Source organism: Suncus etruscus, chromosome 14, assembly GCF_024139225.1.
Source record: "Suncus etruscus isolate mSunEtr1 chromosome 14, mSunEtr1.pri.cur, whole genome shotgun sequence".
Lineage (NCBI taxonomy): Eukaryota > Metazoa > Chordata > Mammalia > Eulipotyphla > Soricidae > Suncus > Suncus etruscus.
The window spans coordinates 44217264-44233868 of NC_064861.1; the positions used below are offsets into that span (position 1 = coordinate 44217264).

Consider the following 16605-nt stretch of genomic DNA (forward strand, 5'->3'; position numbering starts at 1 on the left):
AGTGAGGAGTGATTCCTTGCTGAGCCAGGAGCAAACCCTGTTCTCTGATTAAAATAATTTGTCTTATTTTTTCCCCTCTAGAATTCTGGCAAACCAAAGTTTTTTGACTCCAAATAATCAAAGCAACAAAAATGCTTAGAAAGTAAGAATAACACTTTCGACTGTATTTTTCACATGTTCTGCCCTATTATAGATACTTGAAGCATTTTGTACTTACAAAAGTAAGTCATCAAGGTGGTGATACCCTCAGGTAGAGATGAGGATACAGAGGCTCAGGGTAGTCAAATCATTTATTCAAGGCCATAAATCTAATAAAAGATAAGAACTGGAAACTTAGCTCAGGTCTATGTGAATCTACTGTTTGTCCCAGCAGGATGCTTAAACAATGAGACTGAAAAATAATGATAAGCATGTAACAAGCAAAAATATCTAGCCTGGAATTTAAGACATTCAAATGTAGGCGGTCCTAAAGTTTTGGGAATTATAATATTCATGATCGCTGGAGGAATTCTTTGGAGCAAATTATCTACAACCCCTAAATTAGTCATTTGAAGTTGGACTTGGTTTTGAAAAAAAAAAAAAGTGACACAAATTCAGCAGTATTAGCATTGAGTCTCAGGGATTATACAATTAACCAATTATTCACAACTCGGTTGCTCAAAAGAACATGGCTACATTCTACAACCTAACATGTTCTGAACAATGAGAAGTAGGTGTAAGGTAATATCATTAACCCACATCTGGTTTTATGTTATAAGCTATCAAATTAAAAGGCAAATAAAACACTATATGTAATTTAGTTGAGATGGAAGGCATTATAAATATGTTCACTCCTATGGGATGGTAACACATGATTTATTTCAGTTTAAGGACTTGAAGGGAAATTTTCTCAACTACTTTGTAACACCAAAAAACGAGACAGACTATTAACTTAGGATCTTTGTTTGTTTTTGGACTATACTTGGCAAAGTTCAGGATCACCCCTGGCAGGCTTGGGGGACTATATAGTGCTGGGGATTGAATCAGGGTCAACTACATGAAAGGCAAATGTACCCTACCTACTGTACTATCTTTCTGGCCCCTATCTTCTGATCTTAACTGCAAAACTGAACAGGGACTCAATTCAAAAAGTAGGTTCAACCTTAAAAAGTGATTTATGATGTATTCTGAAGTTAGTAGTAGTACAATGGTTAAGGTTCTTGTGGCTTGTCTTGCACACAGCTGACCCCAGTATAATCTCCAGGACCACATTAGGTTCCCTGAGCACAGCCAGCACTGATTTTTGAGGTTAGAACTAGTAATAAGCCCTGATCATAACTGGGTTTGACTCATAAACAAACAAAAAAAAATTTAAAAAAAGATGTGGGGCCAGAGAGGTGGCTCAAGTGGTAGGGTGTTTGCCTTGCATGACCGCGTTTCAATCCCCAGCGTCCCATATGGTCCCCCAAGCCAGGAGCGATTTCTGAGTGCATAGCCAGGAGTAACCCGAGTGTCACTGGGTGTGCCCCCCACCCCCCCAAAAAAAAGAAGAAAAGAAATCCACTATTATAATGCAGGTTCTACAGCCAGAAATCCTTTATCCTCTGTAAGTAATATACATGTCTTTATGTTGAAAACTCAGACACTAAATTTTAGGGAGATAGTACAATTAATATCTACAAGTACTTGGTCAATTTCTCTTTTAAGAATATAAGATAGTCTAATAAATATACTGAAAATTTAAGAACAAATTCTTATAGTTAAAAGGTCAGAAATAATATTCACAGCATTTTGTTTATTGTCAGATTTAATGCCTGAATTTTCATAGCACACACATTATACAAATACACAAAAGGTATTTTAGCAGAACTAAACTATATTGTTTATTCTTGGTTTTAAGCTTTAGCACATCAGACATTAAAGAGAAACTCGCCATTATATTATTAATAAATTAATAAACCATTAATAAATGTGTATTATGTCAACACTTCCGTAGCTGCTAGCAAACCAAACAAAAACATCTAAAACTCAGCTGCTTAGATTAAATCACTTGCCAGGCAAAATATTTACCATAACTGTACATTTGTACGTAAGCAACAAAACAAAAATAAAAAATGGTCCTTTGGATTTATAATTTCTCATTTCAATGTCTTTGTTAAAAAAATATTTGAAATAATTTACCTTTGCAATTGTCTCATCAGTTGATTTAAAGCTTCTTGAAGGGGTGTCTGTTCTACTTCTAAAGGGGAAAATAAAAGAAATGCAGTATTTTAAAAAGAATCTGAGTATTTGCTTTATTTATTGCTTTCTATGACTTATTTGATATCTCTATTTTAAAATATCCCATATATATGAAAAATTTCATTTATAAAAATATGCTGAAGTATGAGAACATTAATTTAAGCTTAAAGATTATTTTGTTTGTGTTTTGGACCACACCAGTGATGCTCAGGGCATATTCTTGGCTCTATACAAGGATCACTTCTGGCAGGGGTCAGGGTGCTGAGGATCAAACTGTTCAAGTGGATGCAAGGCAAGTGCCCTACCCGCTATACTATTTCTTCAGCCCACTGAAGCTAATTTTAAACCTTTTTTTATAGTGAGAGAAATAAGAAAACAAAATATTTCAGTTAACTTCAGCCTTCTTATTAAGGATAATTAATTCAAAGTTATTCCAACCTTCTTGTTTGGTTAAAGAGCTTGTGAGAGGCTTCTCAGGAGGCAAGTCTAATCTCACAGGTCCCTGACATTGGAGGTCTTTTTCTGTCTCATTCTCCACACGGTCACGATCTCGCTTCTTTCTGTCCTCCTAAATGAAACAAAGGGGGATCGCTTAAAAATGTTTTAGAACCAACACCTTCAAAACAATTTTAGGGGGGGGAAAATAAATACTACTGAAAAGAAAGTTTAATAATGAATGCTTTGTGCATTTTAGTGCCATCTATTGGAAGAAGAGAGAGTAACATGACATAAAAGACAAAAATGCCAGAAATGACTGATTAGAAAATAAAAATACGGGGCCGGGTAGGTGGCGCTAGAGGTAAGGTGTCTGCCTTGCAAGCGCTAGCCAAGGAAGGACCGTGGTTCGATCCCCCGGCGTCCCATATGGTCCCCCCAAGCCAGAGGCGATTTCTGAGCACATAGCCAGGAGTAACCCCTGAGCGTCAAACGGGTGTGGCCCAAAAACCAAAAAAAAAAAAAAAAAAAAAAAAAAGAAAATAAAAATACTCGCAAAAGTACACTAACACACTCAGAAATAGCCAAGTTAAATAAGCCCAATGCTTTTGGAAAAAATTTATGAAACAAAAAAGGTCACGGTGAAAGTCCTGAGTAAAGAGATATACCATGTTCATGAACTGAAAACTTTCTACAAAAGAATCTATACAATGTAATGGCAATGAAAATATAAGATAGAATTTTCAATGAACTTTGAGCACTGCTGGGAGTAGCTCCTGAACACTGCCAGATGTGACCCTCATCCTCCAAGAATATGGAAAGATCTCCTTACTGATATATAAAGCTAAAAGCTTTATTGGTATATGTACCTGGCTAAGGAGTCAATCAGCAATAACTGGGAACTTGAATGAATTAAAGTGATATGTATGATACTCTTAAAAAAAAACAGTACCCATAAGGAATAAAAAAAATGGGGGGACAATGTCTGACAGTAAGGAAACCGGGGGTGATTCTAAGGAGGTGATGGAAGGACAAGGAGGTCCCCAGAGTGAGTATTCCTCCCCCAGGATCCCAGGATGGGCTGTGTGATTCTAAGGAGTCACCTAGAATTCTAGGTAGGATTTGCTCACAAAGTATTCATCTATAACATCTAGAAAAATATTTTTGGGGCCAGAGAGCAAGTATAGTGTTAGTAAGGTGCTTGCCTTGCACATTTGATCCTTGGTATCCCATATAATCTCTAAACCTATCATGAATGACTCCTGAGTAGAGCCAGGAGTAAACTCTGAGCCGAGCTGGGTGTAGCCCCCAAATAAGCAGAAATAGGGGGGCCTTCCAAACAGTGTGTAGGGGCTCCTGGCACCCCTTTGGCAGTTCTTGGCCAACTGGGCCAGTGGTTTAATTCATGTTCAGTATTGGAGACCACCTGAGCCATACTTGGTGGTGCTTAAGAACTTCCAAGACCATACCTAGTTTTGCTGGGGACCATGTCATGCCAGGGAGCTTATTGTGGTCGTAAAATCTGTACTAATCTCCAACCGTTCATCCTTAGCACTATCTCAAGCAATTCATTTATTTTCATCAGGTTTCTTAATTTAAGACATATTTAATTACAGATTTTATTTAAGGGTCCATGAGGGCAGGTTTAGCACCATAAAAGAGCCCACGGAGAAGTCAAATGAGTTCATGAAAGAGAAAATTTGCGGAAGTACGAAAAGAAACAAGTTGTTTTTAAACATCTTGGTATTCAGTAACTTCTAACTAGTTAACCTGGACTCTAGTAACTACTTTGTTCAGTATAGTAAAATCAAAAATTCAAAAGAGCTAACAAATAACATAAAACATACTCTTGGAAACTATCCCAAACTAAATGATACTATAACATGTTACTGCCAGATTGGGAATTTGGAAACAAAGCTTCCATTTAACTGGAATTGATTGAAACAAGTTATATCACATTTGTCTATTTCTTCCATAGATCAATTGGCTTTGTTTGCTTCAGTTCTCTCTGAGCTTACAATCCAGTCATTAGAATTTACCAGCCAATTACATTTATTTATTCTCTGTATCTACTTCTTTGGTCCAACTCTGCTCCTGTAGTGTCAGGATGGTACTTTATCTTTATCCTCTGAGCCTAGTACAGTCAGGCACACAGGCAGCATCTAGTAAAATAATCAACAAACAGCTGTGCTATCTATCAGACATGACCACTCCTCTGAGTCAGAGTCCTTCTACTTCCCCAAGATCAGACAGCTGGGATTTAAAGGACCGCTTCAAGAGGGATAAGTACAGAATGGAGAATTAGAAAGATAAGGATTTTCTGCACATTAGTAGTCTTGAGATCCTGGATTTTTACAAATATCATATAAAATTCAAAATACTGTTTTCTTTTTTTTGGGTTTTTGGGTTACACTCAGCAGCGCTCAGAGGACCATATGGGATGCCAGGATTCGAACCACTATCCTTCTGCATGCAAGGCAAATGTCCAACCTCTATGCTATCTCTCCGACCCCCTCAAAATACTGTTTTTGATAGAATTTTGCCTATCATTCTGCTACTCATTTGTCCTCTATTTACAAACTAGCTCTCACATCAATTTACCTCAGAAATAGTACTAGTATAACAGTAACTAACCAACAGAATGATTTATAATGATTAAAATAGTAATACAGGGGCCAGAGAGAAAGTACAACGGTAGGGTATCTGCCTTGGAAGCAGAAGGACGGTGGTACAAATCCCGGCATCCCACATGGTCCCACGAGCCTGCCAGGAGCGATTTCTGAGCATAGAGCCAGGAGTAACCCCTGAGCACTGCTGGGTGTGAACCCAAAACAAACAAACAGTAATATAAAAAACTTAGAATACTATACACACTTACTATGTGTGTGTTCTCCTAAAAAACTGCTTAGTGACTTAATAAAACACCTGCTTACTAGAATTTATGGAAATCTGAATAATTTTTAATTTTTTTCTTTTGGTTTTTAGGCCATAAAGAGCGGTACCGGTTCAGGGCTTATTCCTGATTCTGTGTTCAGGGATCATTCCTGGATAACTTATAGGCCATATGTGGTATTGGAGATTGTACCTGGATCAGCTTAGTGCAAGGCAAACAATCTATCCACTGTACTACTCCTCTGGCCCCTAGTTTTTAACTTTTATTAAGACATTTAGTGGGCCCGGAGAGATAGCACAGCGGCGTTTGCCTTGCAAGCAGCCAATCCAGGACCAAAGGTAGTTGGTTCGAATCCCGGTGTCCCATATGGTCCCCTGTGCCTGCCAGGAGCTATTTCTGAGCAGACAGCCAGGAGTAACCCCTGAGCACTGCCAGGTGTGGCCCAAAAACCAAAAACCAAAAAAAAAAAAAAAAGACATTTACTTAATCCTAGTGTATTTATTTGCATACAATAACATCCAATATGTTAATGCTCTTAATTTATAACATTCTTTTTCTTTTTGATTTTTGGGTCACATCTGGCAGCACTCAGGGGTTACTCCTGGCTCTGTGCTCAGAAATCACTCCTGGCAGGCACAGGGGACCATATGGGATGCCGGGATTTGAACCACTGTTGGTCCTGAGTCAGTTGCTTGCAAGGCAAACACCCTACCACTGCGCTATTTCTCCGGCCCCAATTTATAACATTCTTTTTATTTTTTTTTGGATTTTGGGTCACACCCAGCAGCGCTTAGGGGTTACTCCTGGCTCTACGCTCAGGAATAGCTCCTGGCAGGTTCAGGGGACCATATGGGATGCTGGGATTCAAACCACCGACCTTCTGATTGCAAGGCAAACGCCTTACCTCCATGCCATCTCTCTGGCCCAATTTATAACATTCTTTATGCTCTTAATTTATAACATTCTTAAGTGGCTTTGAAGACTAAAACATTAGTAAGCAATAGAACTAATCTAATTTCTAAACCTCAAGCTGACTCGCAAAGCTGTTAACAAAGATATTGGATTTTGATTATTCTTCTTAGAAAACAAACTTGAAGTTTTGTTTTTAGGCCAAACCTGAAAATTACTTCTTGCTCTATGCTCAGAAATTACTCCTGGCAGACATGGGGGACCTTTTGGGATGCCAGGGATCGAACCTAGGCTGGCTGCTTGCAAGACAAGCGCTCTACTTGCTCTGACCCCACGAATATGATTTTTAACAAAGAAGTTCAGTTATCTGAGTATTTTAGTGAAAAGTCAGTAAGGAAGCCTCGTACCTAGTGTTCTTGAGGATATAAAGCTATGAGAAACAAGACATAAAAAGACAAATATTGTATGAGTCTACTTATCTGAAATATGCATAAGGAATCAAGCTGAGAGAAAATAGAATGATGGACTATGGTGAAAAGATACAGTGAGTTTTTTTTTTTTTTTTTTTTTTTTGGTTTTTGGGTCACACCAGGCAGTGCTCAGGGGTTATTCCTGGCTCCAGGCTCAGAAATTGCTCCTGGCAGGCACGGGGGACCATATGGGACGCCGGGATTCGAACCGATGACCTCCTGCATGAAAGGCAAACGCTTTACCTCCATGCTATCTCTCCGGCCCCTCAGTGAGTTTTTTTAATGAGTATAAAGTTGTGGAAACTGACAGCAAATGTGAATACATTTAACACAACTGCTCTAGTAGGTGCTGAGTATATTTGCTTTATAGGGAGAAATATAGCCCCTATTTGTTCGGTTATTTTAAAGTAGAACCTGAGCTTTACTAGTCAAAAGATGATTCCTTCACTAAGACACCTTTTAAGTCTTGTGTTTTATGTGTGTGCTTCCCTTAAACTATTTTTTAATTCTCTGAAATAAAATGTTTAGATTTTCAGCAATGCTGACATCTGCTTTCCTCAAGACGTTCCCCAGTTTCGGTGGTAGCTTAGAGGTGGGCAAACAATGAAGTTTAGAACAACAACAACAAAAAGCTGTAGCAGAAGCTGTTACATGCTTTTTGAAGAAATGCTTTAAAAGGGAACTGGGAATCTTTATGCCTTTCTTGCACCTGTCCTCCTTGCTTCATGGAATGACAATCATCAGTCCCTCTGAACTATACATGCCCTAGTTACAGAGGATAGGGGAGAGGGAGAGGGTGAGGGAGAGGGTGAGGGTGAGGGAGAGGGAGAGGCAGAGGGAGAGGGAGAGGGAGAGAGAGGGAGAAAGAGACAGACACAGAGGAGAGAGAGAGAGAGAGAGACAGAGAGAGAGAGAGAGAGAGACAGAGAGAGAGAGACAGAGAGACAGAGAGACAGAGAGACTGAAATAATCCAGGGAGCTGTAATGGAATTGTGTACAATTGAAGGGCATTTTCTGTTTATTTTTAAAGAAAGTAGATTTCTAGAGGTCCTGATTTTTTTTCCGAAAGGATGGGTAGTAGGCTAAATACAAGTTGGGAACCTCCGCCCGAGACATTCCTAGGTCCATGTGGCTACCTTTCCCCCAGAAGAGAACAAAGGCAACTGCTGCTGCCTGAATTTCTTGAGGAGAGTTGCTGTGAAGCCACCGCCTATACTTACCACTCTTCCCCTGTACCTGTTCTGGCTTAGAAAGAATGACTCAAACAGATACCAAAGACAGAGAATTCCAGTCTATAATCCTGAGTCCCAGGGAAGTGGAACCTTGAGAAAATTTTCTTCACTTCCTTTAGTTTCCACTTTACCTCTTATAAAACAAAAATTACTTACCTGTTTTATTTTGAAGCGTTATATTCAAATGATACTATATTTGCAATGGCATTAAAATATAATGGTGTCTTATGATATTTTGAAAAATATCAAAAAATATCAAAGTTAAGGGCAGAGTAACTAAAACAAAAGAGGAGACTTCAGAATGGCTTCATGAAGTGCTATAATAAAGACATATAAAGAAGTGTGTACAGGATGGTTTGCTGCAATAATACTTTAGCATTTAAAATTAGAACATGGTTCCTCATTGTAGTCAAAAAAGAGAATGAGATAAATGAATATTTTAGAAAACTACAGTATGGTGCTAATGCCCAGAACTAACAATTAAAAAGGGTTCTGTTCTTTCCTCATCTTCCAGTTAAATGAGAGAATGGTAGGAACAAAGAGCACAGAAGAGACAATAGTGAATTAAAGGTATCAACATATTTAGAAGATGGACAGTATAAAAAAAGGAGTGTGGGATGCTGGAGTGATAACACAGTGGTAAGGCATTTGCCTTGCACTCGGCCAACACAGGACGGATCTCAGTTTGAATCCCGGCATCCCATATGGTCCCCTGAGCCTGCCAGGAGCAACTTCTGAGCGCAGAGCCAGGAGTAATCCCTGAGTACTGCTGGGTGTGACCCCTCTATCCCCAAAAAAGGAGTTTGGGACTGGAGTAATAGCAAAATAGGTGTTTGCCTTGCACGTGGCTTATTTGAGTTAGATCCTCAGCATCCCACATGATTCTCTGAGCTACCAGGAGTAATTTCTGAATGCAGAGCAAGGAGTAATCCCTGAGCTCTGCTGGGTGTGATCCAAAAACAAAACAAAACAACCAATTCCCCCCCCCCACACACACACCCATAAAGGAGTTTGCTGACCAGAGAAAGCAGATATTTCTACAGTCAGAGTAATACTATAGCAGGGAGGGCATTCCCCTTGAAGCTAACCTGGGTTCGATCCCCAGCATCCTATATTGTCTCCTGAGTACCAGGAGTAATTCCTGAATGCAGAGCTAAAAGTAAGCCTTAAGCATCATGGGATGTGATGTACACCCCCTCCCCAAAACAAAAACAAACTTCTTGCAGAGAGAGGTGGGTATCAATGAGAAGAGCACCTGAAAATTAAAAATTCTTTTTTTTTGAGATACAAAACATCAGTAAGAGTCCAGCCCTGGATACCAGTTAGGAGAGATGCTGAAATGAAAAGAGAGCAAAGGAAGAAAGGCCCTTCCATCCTGGCTGAATCTGAAATACAATTAGCCAGTAATATCCTCCCAGGAGAGGAGGAATTTTCCCTGGAGACATTAAAGGGACCAGAAAAGGTATCTGCAGGGTAGATATTTGGGGGTTCAAAATCACCAAGTTCTTTGTTTAGTGATTCTAAAGTCCATCAGCTGATAACTCTTTCTAGGTATGAAATACTTAACTAGTCTCATCCAAAAGCTTACCATACTCTACAACCCGATCTGCCATGTTTAAATGCATACAAAAGCTCAAGAGGTAATTAAAAGATACTTTTCAGCATTGGAGATATGGCTCAGAGGTAGAGAGCATGACTTAAATGTGTGGCCCTAGGTTCAAATCCCAGCATAACAAAAAACAAAAATAAAAGATACTTTTCAATACAAATTGAGGAAATGAAACAGTTACATGAAGAACTGAGTGCAAAACACAATGTAGGCAACCTAAGAGATCATTATATGGACTAGAGCAGTAGTACAGGCAGGATACTTGTCTGATCTAGGTTTGGCTCCCTAACACCATCAGGTGTGATCCCTGAGTGCAGAGCCAGAAGTTCTAAACACAACCAGGTGTGGCCCCTAAAATTAACCAAGCAAACAAGCCTAAAGAGATCATTATTATTATGGCAAAAACACTTCAATTAATATTCCCAGGGAAATAAAACAGGCCAAGAATGCTTGGCAAATATCCGAGTAGTAGAAAGTGAAAATACAATACATGAAATAAAATTCAACAGCAGAAATTAAGAATGCTACTTGAAGAACAAAAAAGATAGAGAAAGGAGGGGCCAGTGAGGTGGCGCTAGAGGTAAGGTATCTGCCTTGCAAGCGCTAGCCAAGGAAGGACTGCGGTTAGATTCCCCCGGAGTCCCATTTGGTCCCCCCAAGCCAAGGGCAATTTCTGAGCACTTAGCCAGGAGTAACCCCTGAGCATCAAATGAGTGTGGCCGAACCCCCCCCCCCCCCCAAGAAAAAAAGATATTAGAGAAAAGAAAAGCTACAAAAATGAGTAGATTAGGGGCCGGAGAGATAGCACAGTGGTAGGGCATTTGCCTTTAACATGGCTGACTCAGGATGAACCTGGATTCGATCCTCAATGTCCCATATGGTTCTCTGAGCCAGGAGATTTCTGAGCACATAGCCAGGAGTGACTCCAAAACCAAAAAACAAAAGACAAACAAACAAAAACAGAGAGATTAGTTTGCTATCTAAACAGCAAGAGTTATTACTATTACCCATCTGGTTCAATTCAGAACTGAAGGTAAGAAATATTTTGGTGGAAGGGGACAAACCTAAAAATGTTGCATTTGGAATGTATAAAGGACTAAGAATCAGAATGAAGAAAAGATATATTGGAGACTATCTGGAAACCAGGAGATATTATAACAAGCTTCAATTATCTAATATCTAACAACAGGACAAAATGTTCAGTCTTGAATTCCTGAGTATATGAGGATAAAAGATTTTCAAACTTGGAAGAAATCTCAAAACCTAATGTAGATGATGCTTTCTGAAGTAGTTCCTAAAGTTTAAGTTTCCACTAGAACAGCATATTAAGTGCAAGATTTGGGATCAAGGAAGCAGGCAATGAGTCATCCATCACTGGAAGTCTAGGGAACTAGTAGGACTGTAGCAGAAGGGATAGTGGCTTCACATCAGCCATCTTAGACCCAACCTATGACGCCTTTCACCCAAAATATCTAACCAGGTGAAAAATAGAACTCAAATAGATTAAGAAATTTATTTCAGAAAAATTAACAGGCAATTACCAAACAAATGGAAGCAATTAACAGGTCAAACTCTGATGTGCATTTGAATATTTGTCTCCAACGAACAACAATTAAATACCCCAAATGTAATTATTTTTTGGTCTTTTGGGCTACACTCAGTAGCGCTCAGGGGGTTACTCTTGGCTCTGAGCTCAGAAGTTACTTCCGCCAGGTTCAGGGAACCATATGGGATGCTGGGGATCAAACCCAGGTCAACTGCATGCAGAGTGAACACACTACCCACTGTGCTATCGCTCTGGGTTCCAAATATTAATCTACTCAACTACTGTGATTACCTATTCTAGGAAAATGGAGGGCACCAATTTAAATTCTCATCTCTGTAACATGAAATGATAGCAAAACACAACAAAAGTAACCCACACTATGAAAAATATGATAGTTACCAGAGGAAAGGGAGTGGTTAAGGTGAGGACACTGTACATTTGATTATGGGTAATGGTGAGAAACACACCTATAGGTATGAAATGCTACAGGAGCAAAAAACTATTCATAACAGTAATATGGTTTAAAAATAGCTAAAAATTTAGAAGACAAATCACTAAATAAGCCTATATTTAGAAATGGAGATGGGGCCAGGTGATAGCATGGTGATAGGGTATTTACCTTGCATGCAGCCAATCCAGGACAGACCCAGGTTCGACTCCCCGAATCCCAGATGGTCCCCGGAGCCTGCCAGGAGTGATTTTTGAGCCAGAGCCAGGAGTAACCCCTGAGCACTGCCGGTGTGACTCAGCCCCCTTCCCCAGCAGAAACAGAGATAAATATCCAAAGAAAATGTGTGAAGCCAGAGTGATCGTGCAGCAAATGATGTATTGCAGCCAACAACACAGGTTCTATCCTCAACACCTCCTGTGGCCACCAAAGCCCCATCAAGCCTGATACCTGAGGTGTAAGCCCCGAGCACTTCAAGTTTTATACAGGAAAGAGAAGCTACAGTTTTGTATGTTGACAGTCTTGCCAAAGACAATTTAAAAAGTGAGGGCAGAAAATAATACTCCAGCGAAACCAAAGATTTCATGATTCACCACTGTTGTTTCATCCTACCTACAAACCGGAATTTCTCTTGTACACGGAACCTTAAGAAAATAACAAAACTGCCCTCTGGAAATCCATCTCCGAGATGCTGTAAGGGTCAGTGAAGTCACTTAAGAACTGGCTAACTGGGGGCCAGCGAGGTGGCGCTAGAGATAAGGTGTCTGCCTTGCAAGCGCTAGCCAAGGAAGGACCGCAGTTCGACATCCCATATGGTCCCGCCAAGCCAGGGGCAATTTCTGAGTGCTTAGCCAGGAGTAACCCCTGAGCATCAAACGGGTGTGGCCCGAAAAACAAAAACAAAAAACAAACAAAAAAGGAACAGGCTAACTGAGGCATGTACAAGTTTCCCAGGATGATTCCAGGAAGGCAGGTGATCATCCTTGGGGAAAAAAGCTGATGATTAAGATAATTTTGCTTAGGCTGCAAATCATCACAAACTGTTTATTAAAAAAAAAAAAAGGCTTTTGGGGGGACTGGAGAGAGGACAGAGGGTAGTACCGGCACTTGCCTGGCATGCAGCCAATCTGGGTTTGATCCCTGGCACCCCATCTGATTTCTGGGCATGGGTACAGAGCTGGGTGTGACACCTACAGAAGCTGGGTGTAACCTCTGGATGTAATCCCTCCAGCATGGCCCCCCAAAAGCTTTTGCTGTGGCATGGGTGGGATCTCTGAGCAAATTCTCTCCCTCTCCCTCTCTTTGATGGGCTCACACATGGTTGCACAGGAGCAGAAAAGCCATACCTAGGATGCTCAGTCACCTAGAATGTCCTCGACCCAGCCCCTGGGGGACACAAACGGTGGACAGTGGGGTCTGTGTGTTTATTTGTGTGTAGGGGGTGTTGAAGTGTGTGTGAGTGTAGGGAGTGTTGACCCTGCTCTGTGAGTGTGAATGTAGGGGCCTTGGGGCTCAGCCACCTAGGATGTCCTCAACCCAGCCCCTCGGGGACACAGAGAGTGGTATGTGTGGGGAGTGTGTGTTTGTAGGTAGGGGCTTCGGGGCTCAACCATCTAGGATAGGATGTCCTCAACCCAGCCCTTCGGGGTCACAGTGGGCAGAATGTGTCTGTGTAGGGGGGTGGCGAAGTGTGTGTGAGTGTAGGGGGTGGCGACCCTGGTGTGTGTGTGTGTGTAGGGGCCTCAGGGACACAGAGGGTGGTATGTGTGGTGTGTGTGTGTAGGTAGGGGCCTTGGGGATCAGTCACCTAGGATGTCCTCAACCCAGGCCCTTGGGGACACAGAGGGCGGAGTGTGTGTGTGTTGTGAGTCCAGGGGGTGGCGACCCCGGGGCCCCCTTCCGTCCTTCCTCCCTCCCTCCCTTCCATCTTCCCTCCCTCCTTCCATCTTTCCTCCCTCTCTCCCTCCTTCCTCCTTCTTTCTTTTTCTTCCTTCCTTCCTCCCTCCCTCCTTCCTTCTTTCTTTTTCTTCCTTCCTTCCTCCCTCCTTTCTTTTTCCTTCCTCCCTTCCTCCTTCTTTCTTTTTCCTTCCTTCCTTCCTCCTTCTTTTTCTTTCCTCCCTCCCTCCTCCCTCCTTCTTTTTCCTCCTTTCCTCCCTCCCTCCTTCCTCCGTTCCTTCTTTTTCCTTCCTCCCTCCCTCCTTTCTTTTCCTTCCTCCTTCCTCCCTTCTCCTTCCTTTTTCCTTCCTTCCCTCCCTCCTTCCTCCCTTCTTCCTTTTTCCTTCCTCCTTCCCTCCTTTCTTTTTCCTTCCTTCCTTCCCTTCCTCCCTTTCTTTTTCCTTCCTCCCTCCCCCTCCCTTCCTCCTTCCTTCCTTCTTTTTCCTTCCTTCCTTCCTCCCTCCTCCCTCCCTCCCCCCTACCTTGACGCGCCTCCGCTTGCGGCCCTTGTCGTCGGCGGGCGGCTGCTTGTCGCCCTTCTTGCGCTTCTTGCGCTTCCGGTCGCGGTGCCTGTCGTCGACGAGGCCGGAGTCGTGGCCCGAGCTGCCGGTGGAGAGCTCCGTCACCTCGCCGCCGCCCACCTTGAGGACGAGCTTCAGGGGCTTCTCCGCGTACTCTGGCGGGAGGGGCGGGAGGGCGGCGTCAGGCCCGGCCCCGCCCCGGCCGCGACCCGAGCGCCCCCCGCCCCGCCCGCCGCCTCACCCTCACCCTCACCCTCACCCTCGTAGAGGCGCCGCTCCGCCTTGTGCTTCTTGTGCTTCTTGCCCATGTCCGCCCGGGCCCCGGAGCCCGCCCCCCGCGCCAGGCCCAGGCCGAGCGGCGCCGCTTCCGGTCCGGGCCAGGCGAGCGGAGGGCGGCCGCGGGGCCCGCGAGAGCCCGCGCCGCGAGGCAGCGGGGCGGCGCGCGCCGGGCGGCGCGAGGCTCCCCCGAGAACGGCTCGCGGCGAGCCCGGGCGCGAGAGCCGCGGCGGGTCGGCGGCGACGGCGAGCGGCGGGCGGGCGCGCGCGGGCGGGAAAGAGGGCCCGTCGCGCCGCCCCCGGTGTGCGGCCCCGGCCGCTGGCGGCCCCCGGCGGCCGGAGGTGGAACTGCAGGGGGACGCGAACGACGCGGAGTTGGCGCCGGACCGTGCGCTGCGGAGCCACAGGGCGGGAGTTTTCTTTTACTCTTTTTAATTTTTTTTGGTTTTTGGGGTCACACCCGGCAGCGCTCAGGGGTTACTCCTGGCTTTAAGCTCAGACATTGTTCCTGGCAGGCTGGGGGGGGGGGACCATATGGGATGTCCGGATTTGAAACACCGTCCTTCTGCATGCGAGGCAAACTCCCTCCCTCCGTACTATCTCTCCGGGCCCCTTCTTTTACTCTTGACTCTCCCTGCTACTGTGCACTCCCTCCTTCTTTCCTTTCCTTTCCTTTCCTTTCCTTTCCTTTCCTTTCCTTTCCTTTCCTTTCCTTTCCTTTCCTTTCCTTTCCTTTCCTTTCCTTTCCTTTCCTTCCCTCCCCTCCCTCCCCTCCCTCCCTCCCTCCTCCCTTCCTCCCTCCCTCCCTCCCTTCCTTCCTTCCTTCCTTCCTTCCTTCCTTCCTTCCTTCCTTCCTTCCTTCCTTCCTTCCTTCCTTCTTTCCCTCCCTCCCTCCCTTCTCTCCCTCCCTCCCTCCCTCCCTCCCTTCCTTCCTTCCTTCCTTCCTTCCTTCCTTCCTTCCTTCCTTCCTTCCTTCCTTCCTTCCTTCCTTCCTTCCCTCCCTCCTTTCCTTCCTTCCTTCCTTCCTTCCTTCCTTCCTTCCTTCCTTCCTTCCTTCCTTCCTTCCTTCCTTCCTTCCTTCCTTCCTTCCTTCCTTTTGTTTTTGGCCCACACCTGGCTAAGCTCAGGGGTTCAGCATCACTCAAGAATCACTGAGCACTCAGAGCTCAGTTGACCATATGGGATGCAGGGGATCTAGCCTGGGTTGGCCACTTGCAAAGGCCTTACCTACTGTACTATAACTTTGACCCTTCTTTTTTCTTCTTTTACCCTCTTTGTTCCATTATTTTATCCCTCCTTTAATCCTTTATCGTTTTTCTTGACCACTCATCTTCCTTCTCTGATTTTCCCCTTCTGTCTCACTTTCTTTTGCTTCTATTTTATCTTTCAAAACATGTATTGAATCTTGCCTGCACTGGATGCCATAGACTGCAAATCCATTACAGTGGTAATGGAAGGATTCTAATTAACAAAAACTTTTATGTGCTGATATGTGAAGGCCTCTGAGGATTTAATGAAATCAACATTAACAAAATGTGGAGGACCACAAGATAGTACAGGGGTTAAAGCACTTAGCCCTGAGTCTATTCCCAATACATGCCATGTATGTATTCCAAGCACCTGTAGGAAAAACCCTGAGCACAGAGCCAGCCTTAGCTTAGTTTAGAGCCCAAAGTTAAGTGTATTTCTGAGTAAATAATATGTCATTACCTATTTGGTTAAAAGATGGTAAAAACCTTCTCTAAACTCAATGTCTCTAGTTGCTTTGAGGAGGCCACTGTGAAGGTGGCCTGAGCGGTGAAAGTGGTCAGTGGGAAGGACTAGTAACTGTTCTAAAAGGAGCAAAGTTTGAGCTACAGTGCTACTCAAGCCTGGCTCCTAGACACTGCCAATGGAAAATTAACTAAGGTAGGTAACAAATATTCTTCAGATATGGAACTCTTGCCTCTTGCTACATGTGTCATCAGTCAGTGTCTGCAGAAAGGCTTCTTCCTACTAACCCATTGATTGCAGTTTTTCTCTCCTTCCTTCCTGTTGACCTTGTCCTGCCACCTACTGGGCAACTCTGCTCCAGTGGTTCAGGACAGGCAGCCAGGGAGATCTTTGCTTCC

General features: G+C 43.5%; 1 protein-coding gene across 2 annotated transcripts in view; it reads right to left on the minus strand.

The window, feature by feature from the left end:
* The window catches only part of BRD7 (bromodomain containing 7), a 45269-nt gene extending 30656 nt beyond the window's left edge, over positions 1–14613 (minus strand). For both annotated transcript variants that reach the window (XM_049786109.1, XM_049786108.1), the window contains exons 1-4: positions 14478–14613; positions 14180–14373; positions 2659–2788; positions 2161–2218 (exon numbers count right to left, since the gene is read on the minus strand). In XM_049786109.1, the coding sequence (XP_049642066.1) occupies positions 2161–2218; positions 2659–2788; positions 14180–14373; positions 14478–14526 (431 nt within the window). In that variant the 5' untranslated portion in view covers positions 14527–14613. The remainder of the gene's footprint in view (positions 1–2160; positions 2219–2658; positions 2789–14179; positions 14374–14477) is intronic.
* Between the last annotated feature and the right edge of the window lie 1992 nt (positions 14614–16605).